Source organism: Mytilus galloprovincialis, chromosome 13 (assembly GCF_965363235.1).
Source record: "Mytilus galloprovincialis chromosome 13, xbMytGall1.hap1.1, whole genome shotgun sequence".
Lineage (NCBI taxonomy): Eukaryota > Metazoa > Mollusca > Bivalvia > Mytilida > Mytilidae > Mytilus > Mytilus galloprovincialis.
Window position 1 is genome coordinate 55,841,560 of NC_134850.1, and position 14,639 is coordinate 55,856,198.

A 14,639-nucleotide genomic window follows, 5' to 3' on the forward strand; every position below is an offset into this window, starting at 1 on the left:
ATATCAAAGAACCTAACTGATTCATTTTTTGTCAAAATCAAACTAAGTTTAATTTTGGACCCTTTGGACCTTAATGTAGACCAATTTGAAAACGGGACCAAAAGTTAAGAATCTACATACACAGTCATGACAGTTAGATTCGGTATATCAAAGAACCCCAATTATTCAATTTTGATGAAATCAAACAAAGTTTAATTTTGGACCCTTTGGGCCCCTTATTATGTTGGGACCAAAACTCCCAAAATCAATACCAACCTTCCTTTTATGGTCATAAACCTTGTGTTTAAATTTCATAGATTTCTATTTACTTATACTAACGTTATGGTGCGAAAACCAAAAAAAATGCTTATTTGGGTCCCTTTTTGGCCCCTAATTCCTAAACTGTTGGGACCTAAACTCCCAAAATCAATACCAACCTTCCTTTTGTAGTCATTAACATTGTGTTTAAATTTCATTGATTTCTATTTACTTATACTAAAGTTATTGTGCGAAAACCAAGAATAATGCTTCTTTGGGCCCTTTTTTGGCCCCTAATTCCTAAACTGTTGAAACCAAAACTCCCAAAATCAATCCCAACCGTTCTTTTGTGGTCATAAACCTTGTGTCAAAATTTCATAGATTTCTATTAACTTAAACTAAAGTTATAGTGCGAAAACCAAGAAAATGCTTATTTGGGCCCTTTTTGGCCCCTAATTCCTAAAATGTTGAGACCAAAACTCCCAAAATCAATACCAACCTTCCTTTTGTGGTCATAAACCTTGTGTTAAAATTTCAAAGATTTCCATTCACTTTTACTAAAGTTAGAGTGCGAAAACTAAAAGTATTCGGACGACGACGACGACGACGACACCGACGCCAACGTGATAGCAATATACGACGAAAAATTTTTCAAATTTTGCGGTCGTATAAAAATAATGGGCCATATTGTCAAATGAGTGGGCCATTTGAATTGACTTCGGTAAAAAAATAAAAAGTATCATTATTTTTTGGCAAAGAGGTGTTGGTACTTACCTTTACGATTTTAAATAATATCATGGATATTGTTCCTGTGATTCTGTAATTTCAATGAATATACAATAATTTCTTCCAAAGCAGACAATATTAAAGATAACCTTTATTTACAATGTCTAAACTGGTACTGTTGCCTTGGCTTGTTCATGTTCATGTTGGTTTTTTTTAACAATAAATTTGGGTCTTCGTCGATACCATACTTATTCCAGACGTTCCGTTTTAGAGGTCATTTCAGGCACTTCCTCTGCACTTCATGTATTAATATTATTACTTTATAACGATGACAAAAATAACAGTAGAGAGTATCACTAATTGATAGAACAAAACAATAATTCGCTGGTCATGTTTACAAAATGTCAAAACTGGCCAAAGACCAAAACATGACAAGGACAGTTAAGCGCCTTTTATGGAGACAAAAACTATATTCATAAAAAGGCTTCGGGGGTTTTCAATCGAAATAATAGCAAGCTAAACTAAATTAAAGATTATTATTAGAGTTACATCTCGTCTGTAATAGCCAAATTTCACAAATTTAAAGTTGTTTATAAAAAATTATATCATGAATGATGGTTAATTACGTTTTTTGGGTTATCAGTTTAACCACATGGTTCTATTATTACCATAGGAAAACACCCGAGACGTTAAACCGCATGGTTCTATTACCATAGGAAAACAATGAGACGTCCCAAAAATATATATAGGTGCTCCTATGATTGGAGCAACATTATACAGTTGTGTACACACAAATGGCGGCACGGAACACGATCGGAAATCCATTTGACGATATCTAAACGTTTCGAAACGATGTGAAAAATATCGTGCGCCACGTGGGCGCTTACATTTGTCACTCTATGCGCCATTTCTGGTCAATATGCGCTATAGGCGCAGGGCGCACGACCTTCAAGATCACTGTACAGGTAGATCAACAAACCAGACAGGAGAATACTATCTGAGGATAGACGATCCATTTGTCGAATTAATCAACTAAGTTTCAGCAAATGATTATGATAATTTAGATTAAATAAATAAAAAAATAATCCAGTTACAAAGAAAACAGTTTAACAAGTCGAACACGTGCTTTATTTTGACTTACGCAATCAGCATCCCCCTTTTTTAAGAAGTACAAAATAAGACGCAAAATTGTAAATATTATTTCATCGCAAATAACTCGAGTACTTCTGTAACTATAATTTAGAATTACTTTAAAAGTTTAAAAGTAAAAACTTAAATATTTCCTGTAAAGAAATATCGTATCGTAATTCCGAATTCATTTCGTATATATTACAATCAAATTGATACATCTGCGTTTCCGGTTTCTATTCAGACTCGAAAGATGCATGTTGCACAGCATCAATTTGTCAAATGAAGTCATTAAAAACCTTTTCATTTGTCAACGTTTGCTTTACAAATCTCTTTAACCTTTTACATAACCCGTACGTTTTGTAGTTGCTGCAAATCAGCCATACCGGTAATGGGTTTTGAATTAAACAGTGTCCATGAAAATAAGCTCCACATCATATGATTTTTAACCCCCATAACAATTATCAAAAATACAAGAAATCTACATGGGGACCTTCATGACAGCTTTTGGTCATTCTCGACTAAGGGGGACCATGAAGACTTGGCATTTGAATGGTTAAAAACGGCAATAAAAGAAAATATTGATACTTCTTATTCTTTAAATTCAAATAAATATAAGTTAAATAAGCAATGAATTAGCATGTTCACCATTCCTTGTATGGAGGGATAAAATACTTCCAATCGCGCTACACTGTACAACGTAGACACGGTTTGTAATGGTGAAAGTTCCTCCATCGTTCAATTTTCATCCAAGGAGATCCCTGGGTTCAGTATATGACTGAAACTGTGTGACAGGATTACTTCCTTTGGTACTAATAGTTGATACTTATTCAGCCATAAACAGTTGAGCTAGGAAAGTACTTCTTTCAGTTGCTTAATGACTTATAACATAAATAATGTGCTGCCTTGTAATACAGAGTCCCAAAGGACAGAGACAAGCAATTTTGCAATGAAAATCATCCTCCCCCAACAATAAATACACACAGTTAAAAGAATTACCTAGCCAGGGAAGTGTTGACATAAATAGTTGAAAGCATCAACATACAAAGTAGTATAATGACTCTTGATGTGTGGGAAGTGTGTCTGGATTATTTTTCTGGATACTTATAGTAGATACTTAGTCAGCTGTAAGCAATTGAGCTAAGAAACTATTTCTTTAGCTAAGTTAGTTAACAAGCTGCCTTGTGAAACAGAGCCTGTCAGAGGTCACTGAACAGCTGAAGAGACAGTAGTCCAAATAATTATGACGTCTGGCAAGGCTATTTTATTTTGTTGTAGGAAGGCGTCCCAGAAAAAAATTAAAATAGCCTTGTCAGACGTCATAATTATTTGGACTAAATTTAAGAGACAGGTGATTTTGTAATGAAAATCATGCTCCCCGATTACACATGTACATATAGTGCTGAGTTGAAAGGGAAAATGAGAAATCATACTATACTGCTTCTACCAGACAGAGGCCACCACCAACAAACTGATTATACTGACAAATGGATTTAATCAAATATTACACCCTCCCCCCAAAATGTTTCAACTGCTCTACGGTTGCACATATTACTTTTTTATGGCTTTGAACAATTTTACAAAATACATTACCAATCAAATTTTCCAACTTGATCTTCATAAAGACCAGAAACATGTAAAATCGCAGTGCTTAGGAGGAAAAACGATAATTTAACAATACTCGAAAGCATTTTTTTTCCTTCAGCCACCGGTAACGTTTTGTATCTCTACGAAAAAGAGTTGTTCGATTATGCTTATTTCGTCCTACAATTCATTCGGCCTATTTAATACTAAACTCCCAGGTAAAACGTCATTCAATTGAAAAACTTTAAGGTGTTAGAATTTACTCTAATCTGTCCTGGACAGGCCATGTTATTTACTTACATGTATGTTCATCAATATCATCTAGACTTCATTTACTCTCTAAAATCAAGAATTTTCTAATTTTGATTCAAGAAAATCATTTAATGGTCCGAGACCACAATTATTTCTTAGTGCATTTCTTTTAGAACATAAATGAAAATAAAAAAAATCCCACCTGCGCTTTCTCAAAGAAACTTTTACAGTGTGTTGTACTACTTTTGGGACAAATTATATCAAAATTATAGAAAACTTCATCGGCTCTAACTCAAAATATGGACAATTTTATGTTTAGGGCGTCTTGAAATCTTTAAATTTGAGAGCTTCTGAAGTGCTAAGTTTAAATCTTTTTCAGCTGGACCAAATCACTACTTTCCTTTAAAATTCTGGACCCAAATTTTTTTAAAGAGTAATTTCAGTCCCCTACTTGCAATTTGAGGCATTAAACATGGAGAAATAAATTTGGAAGGGGTATAAAAATTAATGGCAAGTAACCCACTGTCAACACTAGGGACTATATGTGTGGTCCGGTCTCGGACCTAATAACAGATAGAGAGACTGAAACAAAATGACGATTATAAGATATGTTTGTGTAAAAAATGATAAAATGGTGCACAGAACACTTAGTTAATGATATATACATGTATTGGTTCAAGAATTGGATAACTTTATTTATTTATTTTAATAACAACATGTGAACAAAAATTTAGAATGGCAGCTGTTACGCAAAAAACAGTCCTTATCACATTCTCTTCACTAGAAGTATGATCAACAGCCTGAACAATCTACAAAATATAATTACAAAAATTAGAAACAATTCACAACTACATGTAAATGAACGAAAAAAGAAAATTGAATAAATACTGTAACTTTGGACAGTATACAGTCATGTGCATCTATTGAATTGTACAATTCTATAAGAATAATCTTATACGTGTGAAAGACAGTACCTATTTTTTTTTTTTTTTTTTACAAAAACAAAATTAAAAGTTACTAGAACAGACCTTAACAGCAATTGAATTAAACGTGTAGACTGATTGAATGCAAACCGTCGAATTATTTAATTCCCGCTTAGGTATGCACGGGTGAATCCACCCGTATGCACTGGTGAACCACCCGTACAAATTACTACGCATAACGGTATTCGTTAAGCCTTATAACGAAAAGAAATTTATTTAAGATATTTTTGCGGTAATTTGAATGATGCCAATACTATACATGCTATGTGAATTTGTCATTTTTACCTGTCAGTTTGAAAATTGTATTATTTTTTCATAACAATTTTTTATTTCATTTTTTCATATGTGTGTTTGTTTGATATTTTATAATTGTTTGTTAATAATATTTCATTGTATATCATGAGGGCTTGAGGGAAGATTAAAGTTATAGCTAACTGTGTAACCCTCTTTAAATAAAATAAAAATATAATTATAACGTTGATGAGAAGTACATTACATAGACCACAGTGAGCGAAACATGCTTTTTAGAGCCTCTAGTTTGAGCTTTAATATCATTAAAATATATATCAAAGTCGCCAAGAAAATGGCCGGTTAAGGCTTTGGCATATTTTTGATTTAGCCAAAAACATTAAGCATGCCCCTCTCTGTGATTTTCTGAAGAGACTGAAAAACTTAACTACGGTAAGCATTGTAAGTATGCAACATTATCCTATCAATTGGCATGTCCTATTACAATCTTTGTTCCAATAACTGTAAAGATAGTTAACAGAACACTGAAAGCAAAGAGGTTGTAGATAGATTTGTCTTGATAAAATTTATCTCCTACATGTACCAATATACTTATAAAAATTTTGAAACGTTTCAAGTTCACAAACCTGAACAAAATAATCACATCAAAATTATATAATAATTAAAATGTTTTAAATGGATCAACCTTTTATTAGATATGCATTGACATGAATATCTTACTTAACACAGATCAAAGAGGTTATACTAGCAATTACCTTTTTGCACATATTAACAAAATATTATTGAAATTATGTATCAATTATAATTGGTGTTTTATTCAGCATGGTTATGGAGATCGACAAGCAGTATACTAAATTGTTTTGACTTAACTTTGGGACCTCACACACACAATTTTACATTAGGACCCATCTAAAACGCAAGAAATGTTATTGTCTATACTTTCGATTCATCGGTTATCCCACCGCTAGCAGGGGCTGTTCCAAAATGGGAGCGTAATTTCAGATAAAAGATTAATAACTACCGAGTGGAGATAGCAATACATTTTTAAACATTCAAATGTAATCCCATTCAATGGTGACTATACGCCCTCTGCGCCACTGAACTAAACACTTGCTTAAGGACTCCTCCAACAAATCATTCCTACAATAACCAAGGTGGTATAAACAGAAAAATGTATGCACATCCCCTCCTATATATTTCGGTTGTTATGGTCGGTTTGTTGTCTCTCAGTTGACACATTCCCTATTTCCATTTTCAATTTTCTTCGTATAACTATTGACCGATTTAAGATTCTTTACACATGTTAGGGAGCTACCATTTGATTTTTATGGGGGGGCTAGGATGAAATTTGAAAAAAATAGGCAGGACAGGAGTTTTGAGTAAAAAAAAAGGCAGGATGAGCAACTTGGTAAAAAAAAAGGCAGGATGACAATTTGTGTAAAAAAAGTCAGGATAAACTAGTAAAAAAAAAGGCAGGACCGAATAGAGTAAGAAATAAAAAGGCAGGACAGAGATTAGAACTAAAAAAAAAGCAGGACAAAATTTTTCATCCTAGCCCCCCCATAAAAATCAAATGGTATCTCCCTTACAACTATGGAACACATATCAATATTGTCTCTTATCTCTGTTCTATTTCCGTGCAGATCAAATAAAAGGGTCAAACTAATCAGAGACTTAGAGGCCCATAGATTATGTAATCAAATATAAAAATCTTGATAATTCAAAACAGTAAAGAGACACATCGGGATTTGACATGAAATCTGTATGTGTTACTCTATTTTTGGTATTGACTGTTGGTATGTATGGATTTTTTAAGTAAAGATACTTGTTATATTTACCGTTTTCAAATCTGAACATTTTTTTTTTTGTTTGTTATATTTACCAATGTCAAATCTGAACAGATTTATTTTCGAGGATAATTTTAAAAAGTGGAGCCACATGGGCAAGTGTTTCTTCTGATTGTTTAAAAGTTGGTAAAAGGGACGGGAGTGTATACTTAAGTGAGACAGCTTTCAATTGAAATGTTGAAACCGAAAGACAGTATGTCTTTTTAGCTCACCTGGCCCAAAGCATTTAAAGCAAACCCGACATGTGTAAAATTGTTCATCAGGTCAAGAAATATCAGCCCTGAAATTTTCAGAAAATCGGACAGTCCGTTGTTGGGTTGCTGCCTCTGTATTTGGTGATTTAAATAGTATTATAGAAAGAGAGATAAACACTAAGCAGCAATAATATGCAGCACAGTAAGATCAACATATAAGTCAACATGAGTTTATTATGAACCGGCCTTCCAACCAGTATGCATAGTCTAAATTGCCTATTATCATACTAACTATGATATTTAGAGAGAAACATTTTTATGCCCCACCTACGATAGTAGAGGGGCATTATGTTTTCTGGTCTGTGCGTCCGTTCGTTCGTCCGTCCGTCCGTCCGTCTGTCCCGCTTCAGGTTAAAGTTTTTGGTCGAGGTAGTTTTTGATGAAGTTGAAGTCCAATCAACTTCAAACTTGGTACACATGTTCCCTATGATATGATCTTTCTAATTTTAATGCCAAATTAGAGATTTTACCCCAATTTCACGGTCCACTGAACATAGAAAATAATAGTGCGAGTGGGGCATTCGTGTACTGAGGACACATTCTTGTTTTTTGTATGATTTAAATCAATATAGATAAATGATCGCTGTAAATCACAAATTTATCTGCAGGACAAGATCTAGTAAAGTCAAATATTGCCGATATAGTTAGTAGACTGTTAATGTAGTAGGACTGCCAATGAGACAACTTTCCATCAGAGTTCAAATGAAGTGGATGTAAGCAATCATAGGCAACCATATACGAAAAACCCATACCGTTTAGTCGGCTATAAAAGGCCCCGCCATGAAAGATATGAAACAAATCAATTGAGAAAACCAACCGTCTAATGTATAACAAAACAATTTACGAAAAACAAATATAACAGACATAAATGAACCGAGGACAACCACTGAACTATAGGCTCCTGACTGGTGCAAATAAGAAATTAGTCTAGAAAACATATGGAGAACGCATTTAATAGTTTGTGGGCATTTGATATAAAAAAATATAATGACTGACACCTTTAATTGTATCAGTTTATTTTTTTACCATAGTGGGGTTTTTGTTGTTCAATAATTACTACAGGTGTGGCCTGTTTTCAGATTCCGTACACAGTATATGTCCATTCGGCTGGATTAGATTCAGCTCTTCGTGTTATTTGTTCCACAGGTCGCTGTCGACATGGATTGATTCTTCCGTGAGTTTCTTTCTTTCTATCTTTTTCCTTAGACTTCTATGATTTAGTTTCTTCTCGTGAAGCTAAATATTGGAGTTTTCATTAATCTATTTTTTATGAGTTTCTTTTAGTAAGGCTGCGGGCAGTTTCTTTGTATTTATCTTCCGTGAAAACTATCCACCAGAGAAAAAATGAGGTAGATATCAGCAACTATATTGACCGTACGACCTTCAATTCAACAACTCATACCGAATAGCAATCTAAACATGTTTGCAAACGCCTGTCTCACCGTCACCCTGGACAATGATGTAACAGCACACCATAAGAACAAACTGTAAAAATCAGTGACTCATCTGATCGACACAATGCACCAAACATCTAACACAAAGAATAGAAACAAAGTATCTATGTAGTATGCATATATTAACAACATCCAAATTAAGGATTTAGTTATGGCAAGCCGTTCTCGTCAAAACTATGTTTAAACCATTTTTCGTAAAATTTACACACTGAGAATTACAACAAAGCACACTGAGATTTAAAAACTTCAAAACGCACACTGAGAATTGAAAATTACACACTGAGAATTGAAAATTACACACTGAGAATTAAAAATTACACACTGAGGTTTCATGAAGACGCACTGAGATTACAAAAATGAAAAACGCACACTGAGAATTGAAAATTACACACTGAGAATTGAAAATTACACACTGAGATTTCAAAAAGACACACTGAGAATAAATAAACTGAAAACACACACTGAGAATTTGAAATTACACACTGAGAATTTAAAATTACACACTGAGAATTTAAAATTACACACTGAGATTTGTGCGCACTTTTTATGCGCAAATATCTAATTAGCATACTTAATCTGAATCTATTACAAGCTTAAAACAACAAGGGGACAAAACTCGTTAGTCCTTCGATTTGGTTCCAAATTATTAATAAAAAAAACTTTAGAAATATAAGAACAAGGAAGATACCTACTTACTCTTATTACAAAATATAACCAAATGGTGAAAAACTTTATCAAAATTATAAGAAAACATTGGAACAATCTGCAAAAGAATGCAGTGAAATTTTTACTCAAGTGTCTATTATAGCATATAAACGTAACAAAAATATAAAAGATTAACTGGCGAAATCAGGGAAACAGTTGGAAAACTTTTGAAAAGGGACACATGTTTAATTACTGGTAGTAATGATCTGAATAATGGGCAACAAACTTATGAATATGACCGATGTTAAGTCTTGAAATTTATTACGAATGTTGGTTAAAGGAATCGCATTTCATTATAATGACAAGAGTTCTTCAGATCAAGATATTAATCTGTTGAATTATTCATCTCATGAATATTCATTAGTAATTTGCAAATTAATCTCAGTGTGTATTTTTGAAATCTCAGTGTGTAATTAACAATTCTCAGTGTGTGTTTTTCAATTTATTTCATCTCAGTGTGTCTTTTTAAAATCTCAGTGTGTAATTTTGAATTCTCAGTGTGTTTTTTTATTTTTTTAAATCTCAGTGTGTAATTTCGATTTCTCAGTGTGTTATTTTAGGTTTTTAAATCTCAGTGTGTATTTTTTTTCGAAAAAAGGGTTTAAACATAGTTTTGACGAGAACGGCTTGCCATATTTAGTCCCTTGATTTTTTTTATAGACGCTATACCTTAGAAGATCCCCTTTGGTTTATGATAGCCCCGAGCCAAATGAAGTGGATCTGCGTATGTCCGCCCGTATTTCTATCCGTCCTTACAATAATCCATGTTTCTGTGAGTCCGTCAGTCAGTCCGTCCCCCCAAAAAAACAAATGTGCCAGGTCGCATTTTACGCACGATCTACAAATCGGATGTTCCCGAAATTTGGAACACGCTTTAAGTGAGCTTACTGTACTGTGTGATGCTTTTTAGACTCAATTAATTCTCATCAATTTCATGTTTCATGAATTAATACTTGTGCTATACATAAAAATATATTTAGTGAAGTGCTAATTTTTATATTTTATATTCTTCAGACTTATTGTAGATCTCATGGAGCACACCTAGCTACTGTTCAATCTGGTTCCGAAAAGGACTTCATTAATGGCATGATTCAGAATATGCCTGGTAAGTTGGTTATCCTAAATATATGATAAATATTTATACAATATATAAGAATGCATTCGGGTGTATCAAGGATGAGTTAATACACATATTGAAATTTCATATTGACAAGAAGACTACACCCCCACATAGTCGTATACACTAGGAACAGTATATTTAACCTGGTGTACATAATGAACTTACATTTACACACGGACTTTTCGCTGACAACCAACTACAATCCCGGTCACTAACATTCCTGACAAACGTCTTATAAATATAAGAAGTGGTATGAGTGCCAATGAGGAAACTCTCCATCCAAGTCACAATGAATCTGCCTAACGTTTTCTCAAGCGTTAAACATGTATGTTCTTTTTATTGGTATCAATATCACATTATAACTTTTTTAACAGGAGGGTACTGGTTAGATGGAGTAGATGATGCAGCTGAGGGTATATGGGAGTGGGCTTCTACAGGCCAAAAGATTTCCATCAACCTGTGGTATCCTGGTGAACCGAATCAGATGACATCTTTAGAAGATTGTATGGATACATCTGCGTATTATAACGGATTGTGGAACGACGAAGAATGTAATAAAGATAATTTTTGTATATGCGAAAAACCACACGTGTAGATAGAATTCTATGCATATTACCAGAAGTCCATTACTAGACTGTAATAGACTTCTGATATTTCTTCTTTTTATAAAGTGATTTTCATTTAAGTCTCTTTGTATTTTGTTTACATAGTAATAAAGTCACACTTCAGAATCTATCTCGAAGATAAAGTGGTCCAAAGGAGTTCTGCTCGGAATGCCTGCAACAGGTATCATAACACTAGCAGTGTATCGGCCGTATCTAATATGCTCAATACACGCAACTGGCCACAATTAACACAACACACAGTGGCGGATCCAAAAGGGGGGGGGGGGGGGGGTTGCAACCCCCTTTTTTTTGGCCGATCAATGCATTTGAATGGGAACATATAGTTGGAACCCGGCCCCTTTTTGTCCTGGGTTGGGAACCCCCTTTTTTAAATGGCTGGATCCGCCACTGACACAGATTACGTGCATGTCTGGTTATGATGTACACGATCACACATCATGTTGTTGCTTTACCAGCTAGCACAATTCTCATCCCATCAGTTCAAGAATCCGAAAACGTCATTCTCACATTTCAGACATATTTATACACCCAAAGACTCGTATACAGATTTTCATCCCCCCTCCAATCCAATTAAAATATGGATCTCTGATTACGTTAGACTACATAAATCAGAGATATATATTTCATTATATTGATATTTCCTATACTAAATAACGCAATGGAATCTTTTACCAACTACAGCTGTAAATACACAGGCAGTCGACTCTTTCAGAGAGCAGCTTACAGATCCTTACACATATATAGTTCTCTCCGCTCTCATTTAAATAGCTTTATCTCCTGTACACAGTTTTTATCACTACATATGTTCTCGGGTTGCACCCTTTTTTGTATATAATTATAAGTCAACTAGTTTTAAAAAAAAATAGACCACGTATGCACCAGTTATTAATCATCTTGATTAAGATGAAAACTGGAAAACGTAAGGAAGAAAAGAGCCGAGTATACGGTATGGAGTTTTAGTCATGGTTGAAGGCCATACGGTTACTGTAATTCCTTATATCCCCTTAATTTGAACTCCAATGGATAGTTTTGTTATTGGCAATCATACCACATCTCCTTATCTTAAGATTATATACCTGAATTTTATACTCTTGTCCTTCCAGAAAATGTATGAAATATCTGTCCCTGGGGGTTAAAATAAGCAACAAACTACCAATCGTTTTAAACTCGTGTCATTTGCTTTTTTTTGGTAGAGGTGGAGGAAATGAGGATTTTGAACAGAATGTGGAGGCCTAGTGAGAGCTGAAAATAGGCATGGTGCATGCTAAGGGACATATTAAAATGTATAATAAATCCGCATTTTTTTTATCCTGCGCCCTCCCACCTCCCAGAATATCACAAAATTGACCCCTTTCTTTGATTGTTCATGTAGTTTTTATATTTATCCAGGTTATCGTCCCTACAGGGATGTTCTCCCTAAGGCTGCAATACCATAAAAACCGTTAATCACACCAGCTCACAATCTACTATATCTGTATTCATAAATTTATTAATGTCTAAACGACACCATACTTGTTATATGCTTCTGCCATCTAAACTACATATTTGAAAAAAAAGAGATAGAAGAGGAACAGAAGATCTTCCCAATGCAAAAAAAAAAAAAAGAAATGGACCTCTTCAGGCTGGCTCACCACCGACGAACAAACACGCCAGAGGTGAGCTGTGTGTGTACAGTTCAAGGTCAAATCGAGATTATCTTTTCGATAAAAAAAAAAGAAAGGAAATGATTTAAAAAAAATTTAAAAATATGTTTGAGCAAAAATGTTTGTTTCTGTATTTTTTATTAATCAATTTGGTTGAAATCAAGAGTAATAATTAAGAAAAATTTTGGTCACATTTAGCCCCGGGCTGTCCTGTTTCGCGCGCTTCAATCGTCAGCCATATTATATTTCTCGATGTACGAGAAAGACGTATAAATACTTTATATTGCTCCTGGATAACAGACTATATTTTACGAAGATTCAGTGACAAATGCATATTAACAGTGAGTTTATTAGATAAAAGGGAACATTTACCATGGCAACATCCAATGTTGTGACAATTTTGTTTATTGTTTTAGCTAATTTCCTAAATTAAGACTTTGGTGGCTTGCTTGCTTTGACGTTTATATAAACGTTGAATTTGATTATTTGATAATGTGAAATAAAGTGTATACAGGATTAACTCCGCCTAGTAATATTGTATGCACATGTCAATTAAATTCCAATGCCAGTGGCGGATCCAGAATTTTTCACAAGTGGGGGCCCACTGACTGCCTAAAGAGGGGGCTTGCTCCGGTCATGCTTCAGTGATTCCCTATATAATCAACCAAATTTTTACAAGAAAAAGGGGGGCTCTAAATCGGCCTCAGCATGCTCTTGAGCAAACATTTATACAAACACAGAAAGCGAGCCAACCCAAGTCTAGCTTAATTTACATGCTGTAGGAAATTAGCTCTAATGGTTTTTTTTAGGTGGAAGGGCCAAACGTATTTTGAAATGAAAATCGTAAGAGATGCATGCAAATAAATAATCTTGCACAAGACCTGATGAAAATTAGATTATTTTGCAACTTAAAATGCAGGAAACCTAAAACCAAATTCATAATATGTTGTCCAATTTCTTGATTTAACTTGTTTTTATTTCAATTTTTAAATAACATAAGATAGGGAAACAACTTAATATTTGGTTAGAATATATATGTGAATGGTTATGATAAAACTTCTCTCAAATTATTAATTTTGTTTCTTCCCAACGCATGATGTTTCTGAAAATATAAATAATGAGAAAATTCATAAAGCTTGCAGTTTTCTTTGTTTTTATAAAATGGTACATATGAGGTAATAGTGTCGTCATAGGCTAGCATAAATAATCTTGTGTTATTCATTTATATTTCTTGATTTTATGCAATCCCAAGCATGTGCGAATTTGGAATCTTTTTCAAAAACTTATTTTTTTGTGGACAAAACAGGGTCTCGAAGTCATGTGCGCCTAACTCTGTACAGGGAGATAACTCTGTAGAACCAGCTTTTTAATCACATTGTATTGTTAAGGAAACATAAATGAAGCTTCTCAATATGATCAAAATTAATGTTTGTCAAACTGCTATATGTCCAATGATTTTTTTAAGAGAAAATGTGTGGTACAAGTTTTTGGAAATTTTTATATATTAGTTTTGTCAAAGGGTCAAAGTTAATATTTTGTCAAAGTTTTATGAAGATTAAATGAGTCATATCAATTTTAGACAAGGTGTTTTGGTACTACCTTTAAATGGCCCTTCTCCTTTAGTCATCATAAGCATTAATTTTGTACAATGTGTCTTGTGTACTAGACTCCTGGTCATATTTATATTCTTTTAGTACAATGTTGGTGCATCTCATAGCTCTTTAAGGGCAATTTCTATAGCTAACTGTCCACAGTGTTCTATGATAGCAATCTGAAAATTCTAATAATATCTGAATGTGCCCGTCCCAAGACAAGAGTTTCATGGGTAGCT

At 33.8% G+C, this 14,639-nt stretch overlaps 2 protein-coding genes across 3 annotated transcripts in view; one reads left to right on the top strand and one right to left on the bottom strand.

Annotated features, from left to right (window-relative positions):
- Nucleotides 1-3,809, bottom strand: part of LOC143057212 (ER membrane protein complex subunit 1-like) — a 33,745-nt gene extending 29,936 nt beyond the window's left edge. For both annotated transcript variants that reach the window (XM_076230471.1, XM_076230470.1), the window contains exon 1: nucleotides 3,685-3,809. In XM_076230471.1, the coding sequence (XP_076086586.1) occupies nucleotides 3,685-3,782 (98 nt within the window). In that variant the 5' untranslated portion in view covers nucleotides 3,783-3,809. The remainder of the gene's footprint in view (nucleotides 1-3,684) is intronic.
- Nucleotides 3,810-6,814: 3,005 nt separating this feature from the next.
- On the top strand, nucleotides 6,815-11,224 carry LOC143056096 (C-type lectin domain family 17, member A-like). The gene is made up of 4 exons (XM_076229183.1): nucleotides 6,815-6,955; nucleotides 8,340-8,434; nucleotides 10,434-10,524; nucleotides 10,914-11,224. Exons 1-4 carry the CDS (start codon nucleotides 6,913-6,915, stop codon nucleotides 11,132-11,134), a joined length of 450 nt encoding a protein of 149 aa, XP_076085298.1. The 5' UTR covers nucleotides 6,815-6,912; the 3' UTR covers nucleotides 11,135-11,224.
- Nucleotides 11,225-14,639: the final 3,415 nt, after the last annotated feature.

Bases quoted from the DNA above. Each gene is read 5' to 3' on its own strand.
- LOC143056096 (XM_076229183.1), top strand. From the start codon at position 6,913: ATGAAATCTGTATGTGTTACTCTATTTTTGGTATTGACTGTTG. The intron at 6,956-8,339 runs GTATGTATGGAT...GCCTGTTTTCAG, and splicing joins ATTTTTGGTATTGACTGTTG to ATTCCGTACACAGTATATGT. The intron at 10,525-10,913 runs GTAAGTTGGTTA...CTTTTTTAACAG, and splicing joins CATGATTCAGAATATGCCTG to GAGGGTACTGGTTAGATGGA.